The sequence below is a fragment of the Pinus tabuliformis genome, chromosome 9, assembly GCF_031772625.1.
Source record: "Pinus tabuliformis cultivar Carrire ecotype Pingquan chromosome 9, CPIR1, whole genome shotgun sequence".
Lineage (NCBI taxonomy): Eukaryota > Viridiplantae > Streptophyta > Pinopsida > Pinales > Pinaceae > Pinus > Pinus tabuliformis.
This window is the reverse complement of record NC_142307.1, coordinates 768,449,815-768,468,832: the sequence shown is the minus strand read 5'-3', so window position 1 is coordinate 768,468,832 and position 19,018 is coordinate 768,449,815. Positions and strand designations below refer to the sequence as shown.

Genomic DNA, 19,018 nt, shown 5'->3' with positions numbered 1-19,018 from the left:
GACAACACAGTTGCTTCAAAAGAGTAATTAGATTTAGCTAGAGGAAAAGTCGTTTTCAATTCCAGAGATCGGGTAGAGGTTCCAGAGTGTCGGAGAATAATTTTTGTCAGTGGAGATGGGCATAATGACTTGATCAGAGACAGTTCCAGGCTAGACGTCATAGCGTCTACACAAGCACTGCACAGAAGCCTACACTGAGGACCCAGGAGTATTGAAGAAAGTGTAACAAGGTTCGGTCTTCATAATGACATGATCTTTGTAAATAATGTAATAAAAGAGAATAAATTACTTTTACATGCCTTGCTACATGGATTTCATGAGCAAGAAGTGTCATAGGTCAGAAGACTTCTTCTTGATGTCTTTAGGATTTTATTAATATGTCAAAGAGTCAAGTCATGCATGAAGAAGCTCTTCATGAGCTTATGTAAAATGTATTCAAGCTAAAGCAGCCCTCCAAGACCAAGAACAATCCTCCATTGGCAAGCTCAAGAAGTCTGCAAGCAAATCGATAAGAAACTCTTCAAGTCAGCTTCAATATTAAATTAAATATATAAATGGCAGTCATGTCGGCTTGGATAAAATACATGTCAGTTCACAAGTTCAAGTCGGCTCATTTTGGAGCACAAACCACTATAAATAGGTGGCTAGGGTCTGTGCAAAAGACAAGGGACAGAACTCGCATTTCTCTCTGAAATTTCGTATGGATAGAAGGAGCAGATCCACATTGAATTGAGGCAATTTCTTAAGGGTCTGACTACACCTAGGATGGGTATAAGGTGCAGGAATACTAGATCTCGGATGAATAGAAGGAGCGGGAAGGAGACCTCGGATGGGTATAGGAGCAAAGATCTGCATCTTAGGCAACGAGCTACTCAACCAACAGTGTTACTTGGGAGAGGAGCGAAAGCGGGGAGGGGGAGCGAAAACGGGTGCGGGAGCGAAATTTTCAAAAGCTCTCGGTTTGGGAGCGAATCCCAGAGCGTTTTTTATATAATATATATATTATTTTTATATTTTATATTTTGTTACATATATGTCAACAAAAACATGTATAATTATGAAATAGATATAAAAAACATAAAAAAAGCATAGATTGAACCATATAACAACAATCATCTAGAAATTATAATCTTCATCAACCACGTCCACAAGTTAGTAACATGGTAATATACAACATATTGAGTCTCATGATTTGTCAATCTTAACGTTTCAAGCTTTCAAAATTCAATATACAACATTTATCATCATTGATCACCAAAGTTGTACTTGTAAGCTAAGGGTAACCATTACAACAAATAATATCTAACATGAACTGAACTGTTATAAAATGAAATGAAACAACTTTCAACTTTCATGAAGCATCATATTCAGAATTCATTACTAATGAGTTATAATTGCCAACTTCAAACTTAAATTGTCATATATTGTTTAAAAAAATATCATAATAAATATGAAAGAGTCAAAAGTTATAAAAACTACTAGAAACTAGAAAAGACAAGTAAATCTATTATCTATTGCTTATGCTTGGGCCTCTTGACACCACGAGAAATGTCTAGTTTTTTAGTCTTATTGGAAAATAAGGATCTTTGTCATTAATATCACCCTCTAAGCATTAATATCTAGAGGTATCTTTGTCATTACCTTTGTATCTGTATAGGGATATTTGTCATTAATATCACCCTCTAAGCATTAACATAAGATAGAAAAAGCATAGCATGTCAAGTCAAAATTTTGTTTGAGTGATGCGTGCATTTTTCAGAGGGTCATGATAAAGGAGTTCAACAACCAATGTCACTAACATCAAGGTACATAGGGGGATTGGTTCTCTTGATTAAATACGAGTTCCATACCCTAATACATGACAAAATTCAATGGAAACCTTGCAATCCTGAAATCCTGAAAAAATGATAAGTCTGCTGGATTTTGAATGAAATCTAAGATTCTACTTTCTCCATATGAAATCCAATGAGGTTGAAACCACTCTCAAACATCCTGAGTCATTTCATGATAATGTTAAAAATTTAAGAAAAAGGATGAAAATGAAGATTAAGGAGAATGTCACTTTTACTTTACGAATTTAACATTACCATGAATCGCATATCAATACGAGGGCCATAGGCTTGATCATTAAGTTGCCCCACTCAAAACTTATTTTATTTGAAACATTACTGCAAAAAAAAAATTGCAATAAAGGCTAAATGCTCCCAAAAACACTCCCGAAAACGCGGGGAGCATTTTTTTAGGGAGCGCGCTCCCCAAATCGCTCCCTTTTCGGGAGCGATTTCGGGAGCAAGCTCCCGACCTGCTCCCGAGTCACTCCCGCCCAGAGCGCGGATTGGGAGCGGGGGGGGTGGGGGGCGCTCCCCCGCAACACTGTGCTCAGGACTTCGGATGGAGAGGCATGGAATAGTAAGATAGTCCCGGCATGAAGATGATCTCAAGGCTTCGCTGATCCTTAAGTAAAGTCTCAGTATTACAGTGAAGAATATTTGGGCCTATCAACTAATAGTCTCGGCATATGTATGTGTCTCGGTGCTCCTACTATCTCGCATATCCTCAACAGACCTCAGTGCAATAATAAACTCGGTTACAGTATTGATGAAAGAAAAGACACAGTCCTAATCTCAGTGACTATCACAATCTCGGTGCAATGAGGAGGAGCAGTATCACAGTCTCTTCATAATAAGGAGCAATACCATAGTCTCAGCATTATTAGAAGAAGCAGTGACAAGGAAGATCAGTCTAATCATAATGAGAAGGAGTGACAAGGATCATCACAGTTTCAACATGATGATGAAAAGGATCTCATAGTGGCACACGTACAGTCATGATCATATCTCAGTTATGATCTTGGTCTTGAAGGTCATGATCTCAAGGAAGACAAGAGATCACAGTGACATGATGAAGAAGCAACAGTGAAGATCTCAGTGATGCAGCAGTAATGGCTTCAATGGTGTAGCAATCATGATTATCTCAGCAATGACAGAAAAGAGGATTGATGGCTTGGTCTTGGAGTGGCACAATGTGTTAAGGGTCATGGTCTTGGTATTCGTCATTTGGAATCTTTGTAAAAAGAATTTTGTACGGGTTTTCCTCTCCAAGAGGGAAAGGTTTTGGCCCTAGCAGAAAGCCAAATATTTTGTGTTCTTGCCTCTTTTGTTTTTGGTCGCAGTTTGATGAAGTAAATACCTACACTAATAATGCAACGAAGATCAAGCTAAGATAAATTGTAAAACACTTCACAAATTGTTATCATGTTAAGAAGAATCTCTCTAATTTCTTAATGCCCTAGATTTTTCAACGAGGACGAGTTTTCTAAGGTAGAGTTGTGTCGGGGTTGCTTGTGGAGGAAGGGAAATTCCCTTAGATAATTTTGGCCAAATTTTCTTGTTGTTTGGATTGTCAGTTGGGCATGCATAGATTGTACTCAGAATTTCACTGTTGCATAATAATAAAAACCCTCAACTATTGAACTAGTCTTCCCACATTGGGATTTTCCAAGGACATTTGTCCAAAAATAATTGTGTAAATTTTTATGTGTGTGCTAGATTTTCTCAGTTTCTAGCTTTATTTTTCTTCTGCAGTTTTATCTGTGAAAATCACAATGTGAATTATTTGGTATTTTTCATAGCAAACATCAAATAAATTGTTAAATAAATTAACAATTAGGAGAATAATTTCCAGTTGTGATAGATGAAATTTTCACAAGATTCAATTAGAACTTAAGATATATCAGTGAGAGATCAATGCCAGAAATCATCAAATAAAATCAACAATAAGAAAAATATATGTTTTGTTGTGAACACACTCAGCCAATTCATGGTGGAGCCGAGACAAGTTCAATGGATGGCAGTGAAGCATGTGCAGAGGTAGTTGTGACTCGTGAGGTATGGCAGACTTTGGACTGAGATATGTCAAAGTTAGTGGAGTGGAGTTGCAAGGGTACATAGATTTTGGTTGGGCACGGAGTGTTGTTGATAGAAAATCCACGTCTAGGTGTTGCTTCAGCTCAGGATCAGCTATGATCCCGTGATGCAACAGGAAGCAACAATAAGTGGCACTTACTTTAACAGAGGTAGAGTACATGGCAATAAGTATCGCAAGTTGTGAGGCAATTTGGCTTCACAAAATGCTTGCAAGACTATTTGACCTGCATATGGGGCCAAAGGTGATTCATTGTGATAATTAGAGTTGCATTAACCTCTCATAGAATTATCGTGTTTCATGATCGGTGCAAGTACATCAAGATCAAATATCACTTCATCAGAGACAAAGTCCAGAGAGGTGCTATGAGACTAGAGTTCATTTCTACAGATGAGCAGGTGGCGATATTCTCACTAAACCTCTAGTGAAGGGGAAGTTTGGAAGTACCGAGATACATTAAGAGTTGTGCAGAATCCCTTCCTTGATAGGAGGGAGTGTTGAAGCTTGTGGTAGCTTCGGAAGGTCCTCTACATAGGCTTGGTTCCTAGCATGTGCAAAACAATTTATTGCCTTTATAGGTGCTTGTTTGGTGGAGTAAGTGATTTATGTCTTCTTTCCTAAGTCTAAATTAGGAAAAGTATAATAATTAAAGTAAACTAATTATTGTGGACTATTAAGTCATTTTCTAAGGATAAATAATCTAATTATTTAAGTGACTTAGAAATAATCTCAATCATTAATCTCCGAGATCTTCTAGAAGGGAGATTAGGGTTAAGGATTTGGGCTTAATGAAATTATAAAACAAGCTTAGCAAAGAGGTGAAGACACACAAGGACTTAAGAGAGTAAGTCACAACAAGAGAGAGTGACTTTCTCTAGTGCGAATGGCTCAATGCACTGAACCACAAAGGAGGAGAAGTATAAGAGAATTTGAGGGCAAATCTAGGAGGCCATGTTGCGGAGATTGTAGGGCCAAGTTGCTAAAGTGAGGCGCAGTTGCTAGGGAAGACGAATTGCCAGAGCCGAGTTGCTAGGTGCAAAGGCCAATTTTCTTGTGATTAGTGCGGCCAATTTCCTTCAAGACAAAAAACTTCTGAAGCTGATTTCCAGGTCGCTGAATTCAGCTTGTGGGGGGCGAGTTACAAGTTCCAATTATTGTATTATCTCTGTGGGTCGAAAACCTAGATCTTCCAGATTAATAGATGACGGAGAATTGTTGTGGATGAATTATTTTTGCAATGTGTGATTGACCTCTTTGATTTAAATTCCACTGCATGTCTATTTCTAGATGTTTAAAAAACAATGACTATTTTTTCAGAAATTCAGAATTTATTTTGCTAAATAAATAAATTGTTGGAAATAAAATCAATTGCTGTGAAAAATAAATCTGGCATGGTATTTAAAAATTTAGCAAGCCATTTTATTAATTAGGACATAACCTAACTTAAAACAATTTATAACATGTGACTTCATTAACTTATGTCACTTTAAAGTTTATTTCTATTAACCTAAAGTACAAAACTAATAATCATATGACCATTATAAAATAACTCTTAAGGCTCCTCTTCCATGATAAAATTTTACTATGGCCTCCAAATAGTACATCTAACTTTAGAACTATTTTCTGTCTCTAGAAAAGATCTTGCGTATGTATGGAACTTCTAAAAAGAGTTGTATCTACATAGGATTTTCAAAGTGTAACAGGATATTTAAACGTATTCATTGACTGGCATTCATCCTTCATTCCATTTTAATGCTTAGCACAGAACCACAGATGCACAATGAATAATAGAATAATCATTAATCAGCAAGTATGTTACCTCTTGTTCTTGTTCAAGCTCATGTGCAAGCCGCTGCCCTAAATTTGAAGCACCGTGATACATATCATCAATAATATGCTCCATCAACGAGGAGTAATTGACACGCCACAGGTAGAAAGTTCTGGATGGAGCATGATCTTGCGATTTTGCAATTTCCTGAAAAACCAGATGATACTTATTAAAGCATTGTCATCACACTAAAAACAAGGAAAATGATAGAAGAACATAAACTATATTACTATGCTACTTGCATTAATTGGTGATTTCCACCACAAGTTTCCACCTCAGCTACTAAAATTAAGAATGATTTATAACAATAGCATGTTTTCAAAGTTAAACATTTTACATTCAAAATTTGCCATGCTGTGGAACTTATGAAAGTTGTGCTTCATCTTCTCAACGCATATATTTGCTACTGCAAATGACAATTTTATCCCTAGACTCAACCTGGATCTTAGTCTTAGAGAGGGAGAGCAATTAAATCAATGATGTAAAGAAATACAGTCAAAGGGATTAGTGGAGCTTTGCATCTTAAAGTACATAACGGAAGAGTGGATGTAGGATCTCCAGGCCAATCACTACATCTTCTTTTTCTGATAGGAAAAGCTACTTTGAGATGGAAAAAATGATATTTCGAGGCCCCTGCGTAGCAATGGTATTAGACAGAAAATATTTACAGGAAGCAACAAGAATCATTAAGCCCTAAAATCATGTTGTTCCTACACCACTGTCATGAAATATAGACATAGGCATCTGCTACACACACACACACACCAAGAAACTTTCATCTATTTCAATTTAAAGACACGTCAGCCCAATAGTGAAAACCTACTCATATTGTGGAATCTTTCCCAACACATGACAGAAGTCTCATACATAGTAGAACAAAAAAAGTTCACAAGGGTATCATGCTATAACTTAAATTATTTGATACACTCTATGTTCAAGAGGGTTCACTATCCCTAACTGTCCTAGAATCTAGAATCTACTACCAGCTGTACAAATATGTAGTAACACATGGAATTTAGATAGAGTTGAGATGGAGTGGAGGAATTTCTATACAACAAAAACCAAAAAGGATAATTTTAGTCATCTTTAATGCAAATTTAAGCTAATTGAGCCTTGGCATAACCTACAATCTATATAAACAGCTAGTTGGAAACCTATTCCACGGGGTCCATAGCCAAGACACAGCTTAAGACCCCAAGCAGAGTTGATATAAAGACAAATACCTGGATACTGCATAATCAACCTAAAATTTAGTGCAGTGTCAAGCCCCAAGTCATTTTACAAACATAACTCAGTAAAGTTGTAAAACACTGGGCAGCTTTAGCCAAATAAGTTTAGGACCACTGATAATATAATTGAAGTCTATGAAACTCACTAAAGACTGTCTAAGGAAGTTAAATTTAATAAAGCCTGATTCCAACGAAGCCTAAAATAGCCAGACAGCTATATGGCATTTTCATTGCCTCATTTGCAAACACACTGGATGGGGAACCCATTGTACAACTATATGTAATACTATATCTTTGCCAACTTGACCTCATGGTATTTGAGCTCAGCGGAGATTTTGTTAAGGTTTTGGACCCTAAAAGACTTGTATTTGTCCCAGATTGTCCCAGAATCTATTCAATACCATCGAGGAATTTGTATCATGGAAACTTTTCAACTGTCAGTATAAACATTAATGCATTCTAGAAAAGGTTGAAAGGAGGGTGTTTTTGGAACCTTGGAGCAATTTAGAAAATGGAAGTATTTCTACCCAGAATGTTCTAGCAAACAGCAACCACTGATGGTTATTGAGTTGTGCATGGAAATGGTATCACCCTTGCATTTCAAGATGTACCCATCATGAAGTTATGTTGCAGGAAACACGCCTGCTCACGCCCGTGCCCCCCCAACTCCCTACCTACCCTCGCACCCCCTCCCACTGAAGTACCAGTCCTTGAAATAGCAGAAAATGCCAAGAAGGGTACAAAACAGCTTGGAAATGCTGCCAGTTGTACAACATTTCAAAATCAGTAAACATCATATGGTGAAATACTCCTTGGAAAATGGCTCCAAACACTACCGAGTTTTCTGAGTTAATGATATTTTTCAGTGGTGTTTAGTCAACAGTTTGATGACAGAGTGCTGTAGGTGACGGTGTACTTTTATTAGATTTAGCCCAAATAAGTTGGTATAGAATATAGAAGAATGCTTTTAAACAGCAATATACCATTTGCAAACATTCAGCGAGGGAAATAGTAAATACCACTGATATTCACCATATGCCAATAGATGAAGCATTTTTCATTAATATAACTAACCCAGAATTCATAACAGCAGTGAATTTGTCAATATACAGTCATGAAAACACATCTTTCAAGGCACAAGAGCTCAGTTCAGAACCTGGTAAACACTCCAACAAGCATATCTGGGCGTATTAGATAATTTAGTGAAGGACATCAGTGTTGGAAATACTAAGAGGGGGGGTGAATCAGTATTCCTTTTCAATTGTTTTTTTACCAGTTAAATCATTTATATTTAGAACACAAAATGAACAATAGGAATAAATGTTTTTATTAATATAATCTTTCCAATAAATCAGGTACAATATATATATAATGCTCCAACCTATTGCCAAGCACCAACTTGGTCTTTTGCGAGGCTCCAACCTCTAGGGCACCAACCCTATCTTCTCAAGGCACCAACCTTGTGTTTAGGAGCACCAACTCCAAGGACACCAATCCTTCCAATTCTGGAGCACCAACCCCAAGGACTCCGACCCTATCTTGTCAAGGCACCAACCTTGGATTTAGGAGCACCAACTCCAAGGACACCAATCCTTCCAATTTTGAGGCACCAACCCCAAGGGCTCCGACCCTATCTTGTCAAGGCACCAACCCCAAGGGCTCCAACCCTATCTTGTCAAGATATGTTTGATAGTAATTCTCTACTCCCAAAATCTTCTTCACTGAATTGTGTCAATCTATAGTTTCACTGTCGTCTCCATGCTATAAAATCAATGACAACCTTGTCTCATAGAAGGTGTCACCGTTGCTCTTCATTACATCCAAGCAAAATCTCTAAGTCACATCATGATGACGAATACATCATGATCTTCAATAGTCTTCACACAACTTCAATGTGTCTACAATGAACTGCACTAAGCTCTGCACAAAAAACAACTCTCTGTTTCAAGCCTCTGTTCTCACTGTCACGGTAAATGCTTCAGGAGTGACTTCTTTAGAAGAGTGACTGTCACAGTTTCATATTGTGCGTTCAATCAGAAAACAGCCCTGTTCATACTCAGATAATCTTCTTAGATCTGCAGAGCGTTCTTTTGAACTGTTATTTAAATCACTGTCAAACACAGGTTTGAGCTTTTCAATAAATAACCCAGTCAACAGAATGTTCGACCTTCGGCTTCCTTTTTCTTCCGTTGGACCTTTCGGCTTCCTTCTTCGCTCGCTCGACCTTCAGTTTCCACTTTCGTTCGCTCGACCTTTGGCTTCCTTTTTCTTCCGCAGGACCTTTCGACTTCCTTCTTCGCTCGCTTGACCTTCGGCTTCCACTTTCATTCGCTCGACCTTTCGCTTCCTTTTTCGCTCACTCGACCTTCGGCTTTCTTTCTATTGTTCCTTCAGCTTCCTCTGTCACTTCAAGTTCACGAGTTGTGAACAGTTACTTTTTCTCTCTGTTAGATGCCCGAGATCAAGTACTTGAAGTGAAGTGTTTCAACTTGTATATATGTGAGTTTTGCCAATAACCACAAGACATGTCCATTGAGAGGAGAGGCCGACTTTATGGGTTTGCACATTAAAAGATTATATCAGAGAGGTCCTTTTTTTTAATATTCATCCAAGGCTATACCCACATGGAGGTCCCACATGGCACGTTATCACATTAATCACAATTGCAACATTCATGAAAATCGGAGTTATTCCTTTAATCCCGCAATCGCAACTTTCGGAGGTTTGCACATAACATAGCCAATTCCCCTACTACCGACAGAGCGGATGCGATATGATATTAAACAGTTGTTAATAAATCCATTGGGTCCACAGCCTTATCACAATCGACGGTTTGACATCCCTTAGAAACTAGTGATACTGCGGATGCGATATTGTATAAAGTCATGTTATAATGGTGCAGCGGGTCCGCAATATTATATCACAATCGGAGGTTTTACTGTGACCTTTATGACTTGCGATATGAAAGTTCATACGATGGATGCGATATTGTATTGAGTTATATTATAGTGTTGTAGTCAGGTCCGCAATAATATCACAATCTATGGTTTGCGGGACTTCGACTGGCACAGGGATTAAAACGGCCTTAACCCCTGCAATTGACTGTGACCTAAGAGTTGAATATGAGATCGACGGCTAGGATTGAGTGCAAGACTTCATCCACGATCAAGGAAATCCGTACTTTCCTACCCACGCAGTTGCTAATCACCGTCGATCTACAGATCTGTCGATCCAGATCTATTCCTCCACCATTCTTCTTCCGCAAGCACTTGGGTTTGATCTCCGTCGTTCATTTCTTGACTCCATTATACTGCAATCGGAGGTTTGAGCAGTGTTTACATAACTTAATATAATAGAACCGCCGATAATGCGACAATATAATTTCTCTGATAAAGCACCGATATCTTAACTCCTCCCTATAAACTATGTCCAATAAATTGCTTCTCTTCTCCTGCTGGCTTTCAATGACTTCTTCCTCCTACTCTTTGGCTTTCCTCGGCTTTCGACAACTTTCCTCCTTGATTCCACTATTTCTATTACATCTGTATTCAATCCTTGGATCCTTCATGGGCAACATTATGATCATAACAATTTGCCATCACAAACACTGCCATATTGACATCAATGAAAACCTTGATTAACAATCTCCCCCTTTGTCATTGATGGCAATATTCTTTCACTTTCAACATTCTCTCCCCCTTTGACATCAATGGCAAACGAGGTGCCCAAGTACTCCCCCTGTCAAGCTGCTACTCTTCTTCATGAATAGTAGATCTTCATGGGTATGTTACTCCCCCTGTCATAGTGCTCTTCTTTTTACTCAAGATAGAAGGATTGTTGCCTTATCATCAGCTAGCACATTATCCCTTCTTCATGTCTCAAAAAACTACTTTATCATGGCTTCAACAATGCTTAAAGATGCTCCACTTCAATGCTTCCAAACAGATTCCAAATAGCCACACACCAAATGTTCAAGTCCAAGTTTTTATGCTTCAATCCATATTCTGTTGTCTCCACAGTCAGAATTAAGAGGCCTTCATAGTCCGAATCAAGAGAAAATGCCACTGAAATTGTCTTTCTTTCTATCTCTCTTCAGATCCGAGTTCCTTTGTATCTCTGTGCTTCTCCTTAAGTTGTTGAGCTATATTCGGCATCACAACATTCTCCCCTTTTTTTTAATACCTAATCCGTGACTGTCTTTTAAATTCTTTCTACTGGTTGACAACTTTTTGCAATGCTTCAATTATGATGAATTCTTCTAACTGCTCTTGCTTCAAGCTCCATTCCCAGATGTGTCTGTTTGTTTGAAGGTTGCATCTATTTGTGTCCACAATGTACCTGTTCTCACATCATATCCCTGAGTCGAGACATTCAACTTCTGTAATAACAACAACATAGCTATTTTCCTTATTAGCATTAGATGGCCTTCTCTGCTGCTCCAATTTCTGCTTAGTGATCAAGTGAAAAAAAATCTTCAACAACAGTCCATTGGATAGTTAAGAGATCATGTTCTTTCAAAGGAGTGTTCCTAAGAAATGATCCATCAAAGAATTATTGTCAATATAGCTCATCAAGGATTACACAGGGCCCATTCACAGATGGCTTCTACAAAAATGCTTAATCATCATAAGCTCCCCCTAGCTGTATGCATGGTCTTCCTTTTGGCAGAGTCTCCCCATCAAATGCTTAGAGTGTTGAAGATCAGGTCAACAACATGTGTTGTTGGCTGGAAAGTTCAAGGGACTTTCGAATTGTATTTGATTCCTTCTCCGTACTTGTGTAACTTTCTTATCCGGCATAGTTCTAGCTTGAGTAGGTGCCCAAATCAAGTTACAATTACGTGCCATATGACCAATGTTATGACACTTGAAGCATTCTATGTTGTTTATGAATAAGAATTCATGACTTCTTGCGAAATTGCTTCTCGGAGATTCACGGGGAGCATTATAAGCCCTACAATCTTTTGCCATGTGTCCAAAGTTTGTACAAGAATAACAATAACCAAGAAATAAACTTTGGTACCTGGGAGATTTCCTTGATGTACTTCTGAAGCCTTTCTGCCTTGGGATTTGTTGATAATATTCACCACCTTTTGTATTCTTGACATCATCTGCAAGTCTTCTTGGAGCAGGATTTCTTCCATTGTTGCCTTGACTCTTCTCCTTGCCTTTGTTGGAACTGGGAGCATCATTATTTCCATCAGGCTTCCTCATGTCCTTGTTGTTTGAAGTATGGTCACCCTTGCTTGAGGATTCACCTTCATAGCCAAGACCTGATTTATCAAATGGAGATCTTTGATGGCTGAGCATGTCATCCAAGGCTTGAGAGCTCTTCAAGATTTTGTCCATCCCTTCAACCTTTTTCCTAAGGGAGACAATCTCTTCTTCCAATCTTTCACAATCATTATTCTTCTTAGCAAGTTGTTTCTCAATCTCTTCCTTAATACGTATTGCTTCATTTGCTTCTAATTTAAGGGAGATGATATCTGACTTCATTTTGAATATTTCTTCATTTTCCTTTGCTAGACTGCGCTCCATTTCTTCCTTGATCCTTGTAGCTTTACAAGTTTCGGCCTTGAGAAGGTTGATGTCAGATTTTAATTTGAAGGTTTCTCCATCCTTTGCTTTTAGTTGACATACCATGGTGTTCTCTCCTTTTCTGCTTCATCAACTTGTCCTTCTATGATTTCTAATGCTTCCATTGTCTTCTCAGCTCCTTGTGCTTGTTTCCTTGCTTCTTCTAGTTGTGATCTAAGGGAGGAGACCTCTTCCTTGTATTGACCAATCTTTGCTTCAAGTTTGTTCAAGCTCTGGTGCCTTTGTTCAAGGTGGCTTGACAAGTTATCTTTCCGTTTCTTTGCTTTATCCAATTGATTTGTCATGGATATGACTTCTTCATGATGCTTTCTTTTGCTTTGATGAAATTCCTTCTTAAGCTTGGCAAGCTCTTCATCCCTTTCTTGTACTTGAAGCTTGACAAAGTCAACTTTCTTCCTTGTTTGGTCTTGGTCACCAGCTAGTGCTTTCTTATTAAGTTCCTCGTTTTCCTTTGTCAAATTGATAATCTCTTCCATGGCAATGATAAGTTTAATGAGGAGATCTTCTTCAAAATATTTTTCATTCTCTTGATCTTCTAGGTCTTCTTTAGCCTTGATGTCATCATTCTCATTTTCAGCTTCTATGATGGTTTCTGGATTTCCTTCTTGGTTTCCATCATCTTCTTGACTATTGGTCATGGTCAATGCTCCTTTTGAGTGAAGGTCAAGAAGTTTGTCCCATATACCCTTCGCTGACGAACATTTTCCTAAATTGTTCCTTATAGAATCAAGTAGCCCATTCAAGATTGCCTTCATTGCTTTTGCATTGTACTCCTTGGATTCTCCATCCATCATGCTATCAACAATCACTGATTTCCAGACTTCAATGCCTTGAGCCTTTCAGAAATTCCTCATTCTTGCCTCCCATATATCAAAGTTCCCATTGAACAATGGAGCCGTCACAAATTGATTGACTTCAATTTCGGTGGTTGAGGGAGACACATCTTCAGGACTTCAGCCACGATCAAGGAAATCCTTACTTTCCTACCCCCGCAGTTGCTAATCACCGTTGATCTAACAGATCTGTCGATTTGATGATCCAGATCTATTCCTCCGCCATTCTTCTTCCGCAAGCACTTGGGTTTGATCTCCGTCGTTCATTTCTTGACTCCATCATATTGCAATCAGGGATTTGAGCAATGTTTACATAACTTAATATAATAGAACCGCCAATAACGCGAAAATATAATTTCTCTGATAAAGCGCCGATATCTTTACTCCTCCCTATAAACTACTTCTGATAAATTGTTTCTCTTCTCTTGTTGGCTTTCAATGACTTCTTCCTCTTACTCTTTGGCTGTCCTCGGCTTCCGACAGCTTTCCTCCTTCGTTCTACTATTTCTATTACGTCTGTATTCAATCCTTGGATCCTTCATGGGCAACATTATGATCACAAGAATTTGCCATCACAAACATTGCCATATTGACATCAATGACAACCTTGATTAACAATCAGCTCCCCACTAGTAAATACATACTCAGAAATTTATCCTCTGCGCACCACTGTTTAGAATAGCCAAATAACCAAAGATTTGTCCTCCCTTTCAATAGCTACAGGTCCCTATACAAGCTCAACCGTCTTGTCCTTCTGACAGACTCAATCTCGAACTCTATGAAGTCTGATATGCACAGGTTTGGAGGGTTGTTCGACCAGAAAGCAATGTGAGTTAACTCAGCCTCGTTAACCATAGAACTCGACCTCTTATTTAGAGAGAATCGACCCACAGGAACAGAAATGACTACGTCTTCTTCTCCTTAGTGGAGATCACTCACCGGAACATGGAAACTCGATTTCTCTTTAGCAATAAACATTTTTCTTGTGTACCCACTACTCAGTCCAGCTATAAGATGAAACTTGACCCATGCTTCAAGAGGAAACTCATTTCTTGAACGATGTACTAAGGTTTTCTTCACTAGCTATGCGAGCTTCCTTGGCTGAGGTGGTGGCTCCTTAATCACTGGTTTGAATCTCCTTTTCTAAGCAAGACTTGGCAAAATTTGGTCTTGGATACTTGGCTCTTCATAGATTTGTCTCCAACTTGAAAAGATGAGATAGAAATTGCCCACTATGAAAATAAAATCAACTAATAAAACCTTTCTACCTCGATGTCTCCTACAAATCATCTTCTTCTTTGAATCCCAATGGTAAAATCTGAGTTATTCCACTCATTGAACCAATTAGAGTGTATAATTTCAACACTGAAACCAACTATGGTGGCTAGGGTTTCCCAAACACTAAGCTTCTCTTCAAAAACTCTTTTTTTCCAAATGCAAGTGAATGAATGAAAAGAGTCTCCTCAATTTTTCTTTTATATAAATTTTTTGTCACTTTTGCCATCATTTTACCCTTTTAACTTTTATAAACTCACTTTATAAAATTAAAGTGACTTTTAACTTGCCTAAAATGTGTCACCCTTTTTACCCCTTCCACTTTTATAATGTTTCCCTAGGCGAATTAACTTCCTTTATTAAATTTTCCACATCTTAGCCTACGGGAACCATGTTAGGCTAGCTGACTATCATATGCTTTCTAAGTGGTCCAGTGTTAGTTTAGTTGATTTGGGGTAGCATCAAATGTGTTCTAGCCATGAAAATTGGTGGAGAGACTAAAGCACATGAAATCTCCAAGACCCAGAAATGGTTTGGGCAGATTCTAACCGGTTTGGGAGATATTAAAATAACTAATATTTTTAATGGAGTTCCTATGTCTAAACTTAGGAAAAATAAAAAAATTAATGGGTATTAATATAAAACTGGGTTAGAAGGTTCCAAAAGTCATGGATCAAGCCAAATCTAATCTTAGTCGTTGATTAGACATTTAATCTCGGCAGTTGATGGACCAACGAGAAAAGTATAAGAGGAGGCTTGACGGTTAGTTGGAGAACACACTGGGAGACCAATCAGTTCGATTTCTAGAGCAGGGTTAGCTGAAAAATTTGAACCAGTGGTCTGGAGAGCAGCCAGAGGCAGCAAGTACGTAACACAGAGTCGGGAACAGCACCAGGGGAACATCGTAGAGGCAGACGCAAAACCTCTCAAGCAAACGCAGAAGCTACACATTGCGCAGTCACTGGAGGGCCTGCGTGGGTGATGCAGAAAGGCCAAGCGTTGACGCAAAGAGGCAGGGGCTGACGCAGAGGGTCTGGAAGCTACGCATAGGTCAGCGAGACTTACGCTGAGACTGCGGAAGTGCTGAAGAATTTTCTCTCTGTTGGGTAAGCCAATTTGGCACCCAATTGTACTGAAGAATTGTTGAACAATAAAATCCTCCCTTGCTGCACCGATTTTCCCACATTGGGTTTTTCCAGGGACTGATTGTCCAAAATATTTGTGTCGATGTGTTAAATCTTGTGCATGTGTTTGTTCCTGTATTATGATGTGATATCTGCAGCAGAGTTTATTTTAATGTTTACTGAAGGATTTTTCATAAATAACTTATCAGGAAATAAGAGGGTAAAATAAATCAGTTGTTGCAATGATAGAATTTTCACATGGTATCAGAGCAAGTAATCAGAGACAGGAAGGGAAAATCAATTATGGGTCGAGACCATGATGCAAAAAAATCTACATCAGGAGACTCGCACAGATTTTCAGAAAATTGCACAAGATAAAGTGATTTTGATTTCTCTATGTTAGCTTCTAGGCTGGAAGAAGAAATGGCTTACGTGACTAGCTCTGCATCATCAGAGGTATGGTATATAGACAGTGGAGCCTCTTGGTATATGACAGGAATCTGGGAATGTTTCTCAGATTATCGGGAGGAGAAGATGAACTTTCAGATCACCATGGGGAACAAGGCGAAATGTACTCCAGTAGGGTTTCAAACAAAAATGGGAGAGCGATTTCATGCTACCAATGTGCTACATGTACCAAGATTGGGGATGAACTTACTTTCCGTGTCGCAATTTCAAAGCAATGGCTATGACGTTTTCTTCATCAAGGAGAAAGTATACGTCAAACACCCGAGCTGGAAAAAGAAAGTGCAGATCGGGATCAAAAGTAATAGGTTGTATAGACTACAACTAGAATCACCAATGGCACTAATAGGCAGTCATGGAGACAAGGATTTGAATGAACTATGGCACAAAAGAATGGGACATTTGCACCATGGGGCTCTGAGAATTCTCAAGAGCACTGTAACAAGAATTTTGATCTTAGTCCCGAACGAGATGATGTACGCAGAGGATGTGCTCTAGGACGGTATGCCAAGGCAACATTTCCTAGAAGTAAAAACAGGGCCAAGAGTGTACTAGGATTGATACACTCAGATATCTGCGAACCCATGTCCACTAAAGCTCTTAGTGGTGCCGAGTACTTCCTTACCTTCATTGATGACCACTCAAGGAAAACTTGGATTTATTTTCTGAAAACCAAGGACGAGGTTTTCTGTCGATTCAAAGAGTTCAAGGCTCTGGTGGAGAATCTGACTGGGAAGAAAATAAAATTTTTGCGCTGAGATAATGGTGGAGAGCATGTCGATAAGGACTTCACTAATTTTTGCGCTAAGGAGGGCTAGAAGAGAGTGGACTGCTCCTTACAATCCAAAGCAGAATGGAGTAGCAGAAAGAAAGAACAAGAAGCAGCTAGGGCCATGATGTATAATCAGGATATGCCAAAATTCCTGTGGGCAGAAGCATGCAACACAGCAGTCTATGTTCAGAATAGAACTCCTCATCGGGCATTGGGCAAAATTACTCCAGAGAGTCTTCACAGCGAAGACACCTGAAGTCAGTCATTTCAGGAGATTTGGGAGCTTAACGTATTGCCGCATACCCGAGGAAAAGAGGAAGAAGCTGGATCAAACTGTAGAAAAAGGATATCTAGTGTGATATAGCGAGAACACTAAGGCATACAGAATCTATCTTCCAAGGAGCAGGAAGGTAGTAGTTCGACGAGATGTGAAGTTCATAGAACACAGGGCTTTCAAAAAATCTCGAGAAATGCCTTCGGAGGAACAGTCAAAAGAGGAACTGTTGGTCAAACCTCTTCAACCAACGAAAGAAAAGAATTCTTCTTCGGGTCAGGAAGAATCCCAGGATGAGGAGGAGCTAATAGAAGCACCTGCTAGCAGAGGAAGAACAAGCAGGGAACTTCATCAAATTCTGCGAGATGTAGAGGACTCCATTGGTGTGCCAAGGAACAATAAGAGGGAACAAAAACAGCCAAATGGATATCAGGCATTAGTAGCTCAGGATGGGGAGCTTGCCAATTTTCAGGAGGTAGCTCAACATTAGGTTTGGCTCGATGCGATGTTAGAGGAGTACAACTTTATAATGGTGAACGATGTTTGGGAGGTAGTGCCAAGGCCTCAAGACAGATCAGTGGTAGGTTCGAGATGGATCTACAAGATCAAATACGTTGCAGACGGCAGTGTTGAGAAATACAAAGCTAGGTTTGTGGCTAAGGGGTATGCTCAAAAGGAAGGAATTGACTACGAAGAGACCTTCGCCCCAGTAGCTAGGTATACATCTATTAGAACCGTGATATCTCTTGCAGCACAGATGGGGTGGGAGATTCATCAGATGGATGTCAAAACAGCATTTCTGAACGGTGTGATAGAAGAAGAGGTATACATTGAACAACTAGAGGGCTTTGAGACACATGAGAAGAAGTCTCATGTATGCATATTGAAGAAAGCCTTGTATGGGCTGAAACAGGCACCTAGAGCATGGTATGGGCAAATCGATGGCTACTTGCAGAAAATGGGATTTGTCAAGAGTGACGCAAATCCAAATCACTACTATCTGGTTGTAGAGAATGAGCCTCTAATCTTAGTATTATATGTGGATGATCTCTTCCTAACATTATCATCCAAGCTCATAGGGGACTACAAAAAGAATCTAGCCACGGAGTTCGACATGAAGGATTTGGGACGAATGCATTATTTCCTGGGGTTGGAAGTTTGGTAGCAAAAGGGGGATATCTTCCTTGAGCAAGGGAGATATGCCATAGAAATCCTGAAGAGATTTAGGACGGAGAACTATAGACCCATGGCCACTCAAATGATAACCAACTGAAAGAATATTGATGCATCAGAAGACAAAGATGTTGATCTCACCTTATATAGGCAGCTCATAGGGTCACTGATGTATCTAGTCAATACTAGGCCAGACATTTGCTACACTGTCAACACCCTCAGTCAGTTCATGGTGGAGCCAAAGAGGGCGCATTGGGCAGCAGCCAAACATGTTCTTAGGTATTTACAGGGAACAGTCGATTATGGACTCTTGTACACCAGGGGTAAGGATATCAAATTGAGTTGGTTTACTGATGCAGATTGGGCAGGAAGTTTAGTGGATCGGAAAAGTACATTTGGGTACTATTTCAACATTGGATCAGGAATGACCTCCTGGTGCAGTAGGAAACAGAAATCCGTGGCTTTGAGCTCAGCTAAGGCAGAATATATGGCTGCAAGCACCGCTTCGTGCGAGGCCATATGGC

At 39.2% G+C, this 19,018-nt stretch overlaps 1 protein-coding gene across 3 annotated transcripts in view; it reads right to left on the bottom strand.

The window, feature by feature from the left end:
- Window positions 1–19,018, bottom strand: part of LOC149150992 (RNA polymerase III subunit RPC82 family protein) — a 333,151-nt gene that overhangs the window by 37,734 nt on the left and 276,399 nt on the right. For 2 of the 3 annotated variants that reach the window (XM_089440967.1, XM_089440966.1), the window contains one exon: window positions 5,744–5,899. In XM_089440967.1, the coding sequence (XP_089297093.1) occupies window positions 5,744–5,899 (156 nt within the window). Of the gene's footprint in view, window positions 1–5,743; window positions 5,900–19,018 lie in introns of those variants that run through there. The other variant, XR_016262948.1, reaches the window with a different exon arrangement.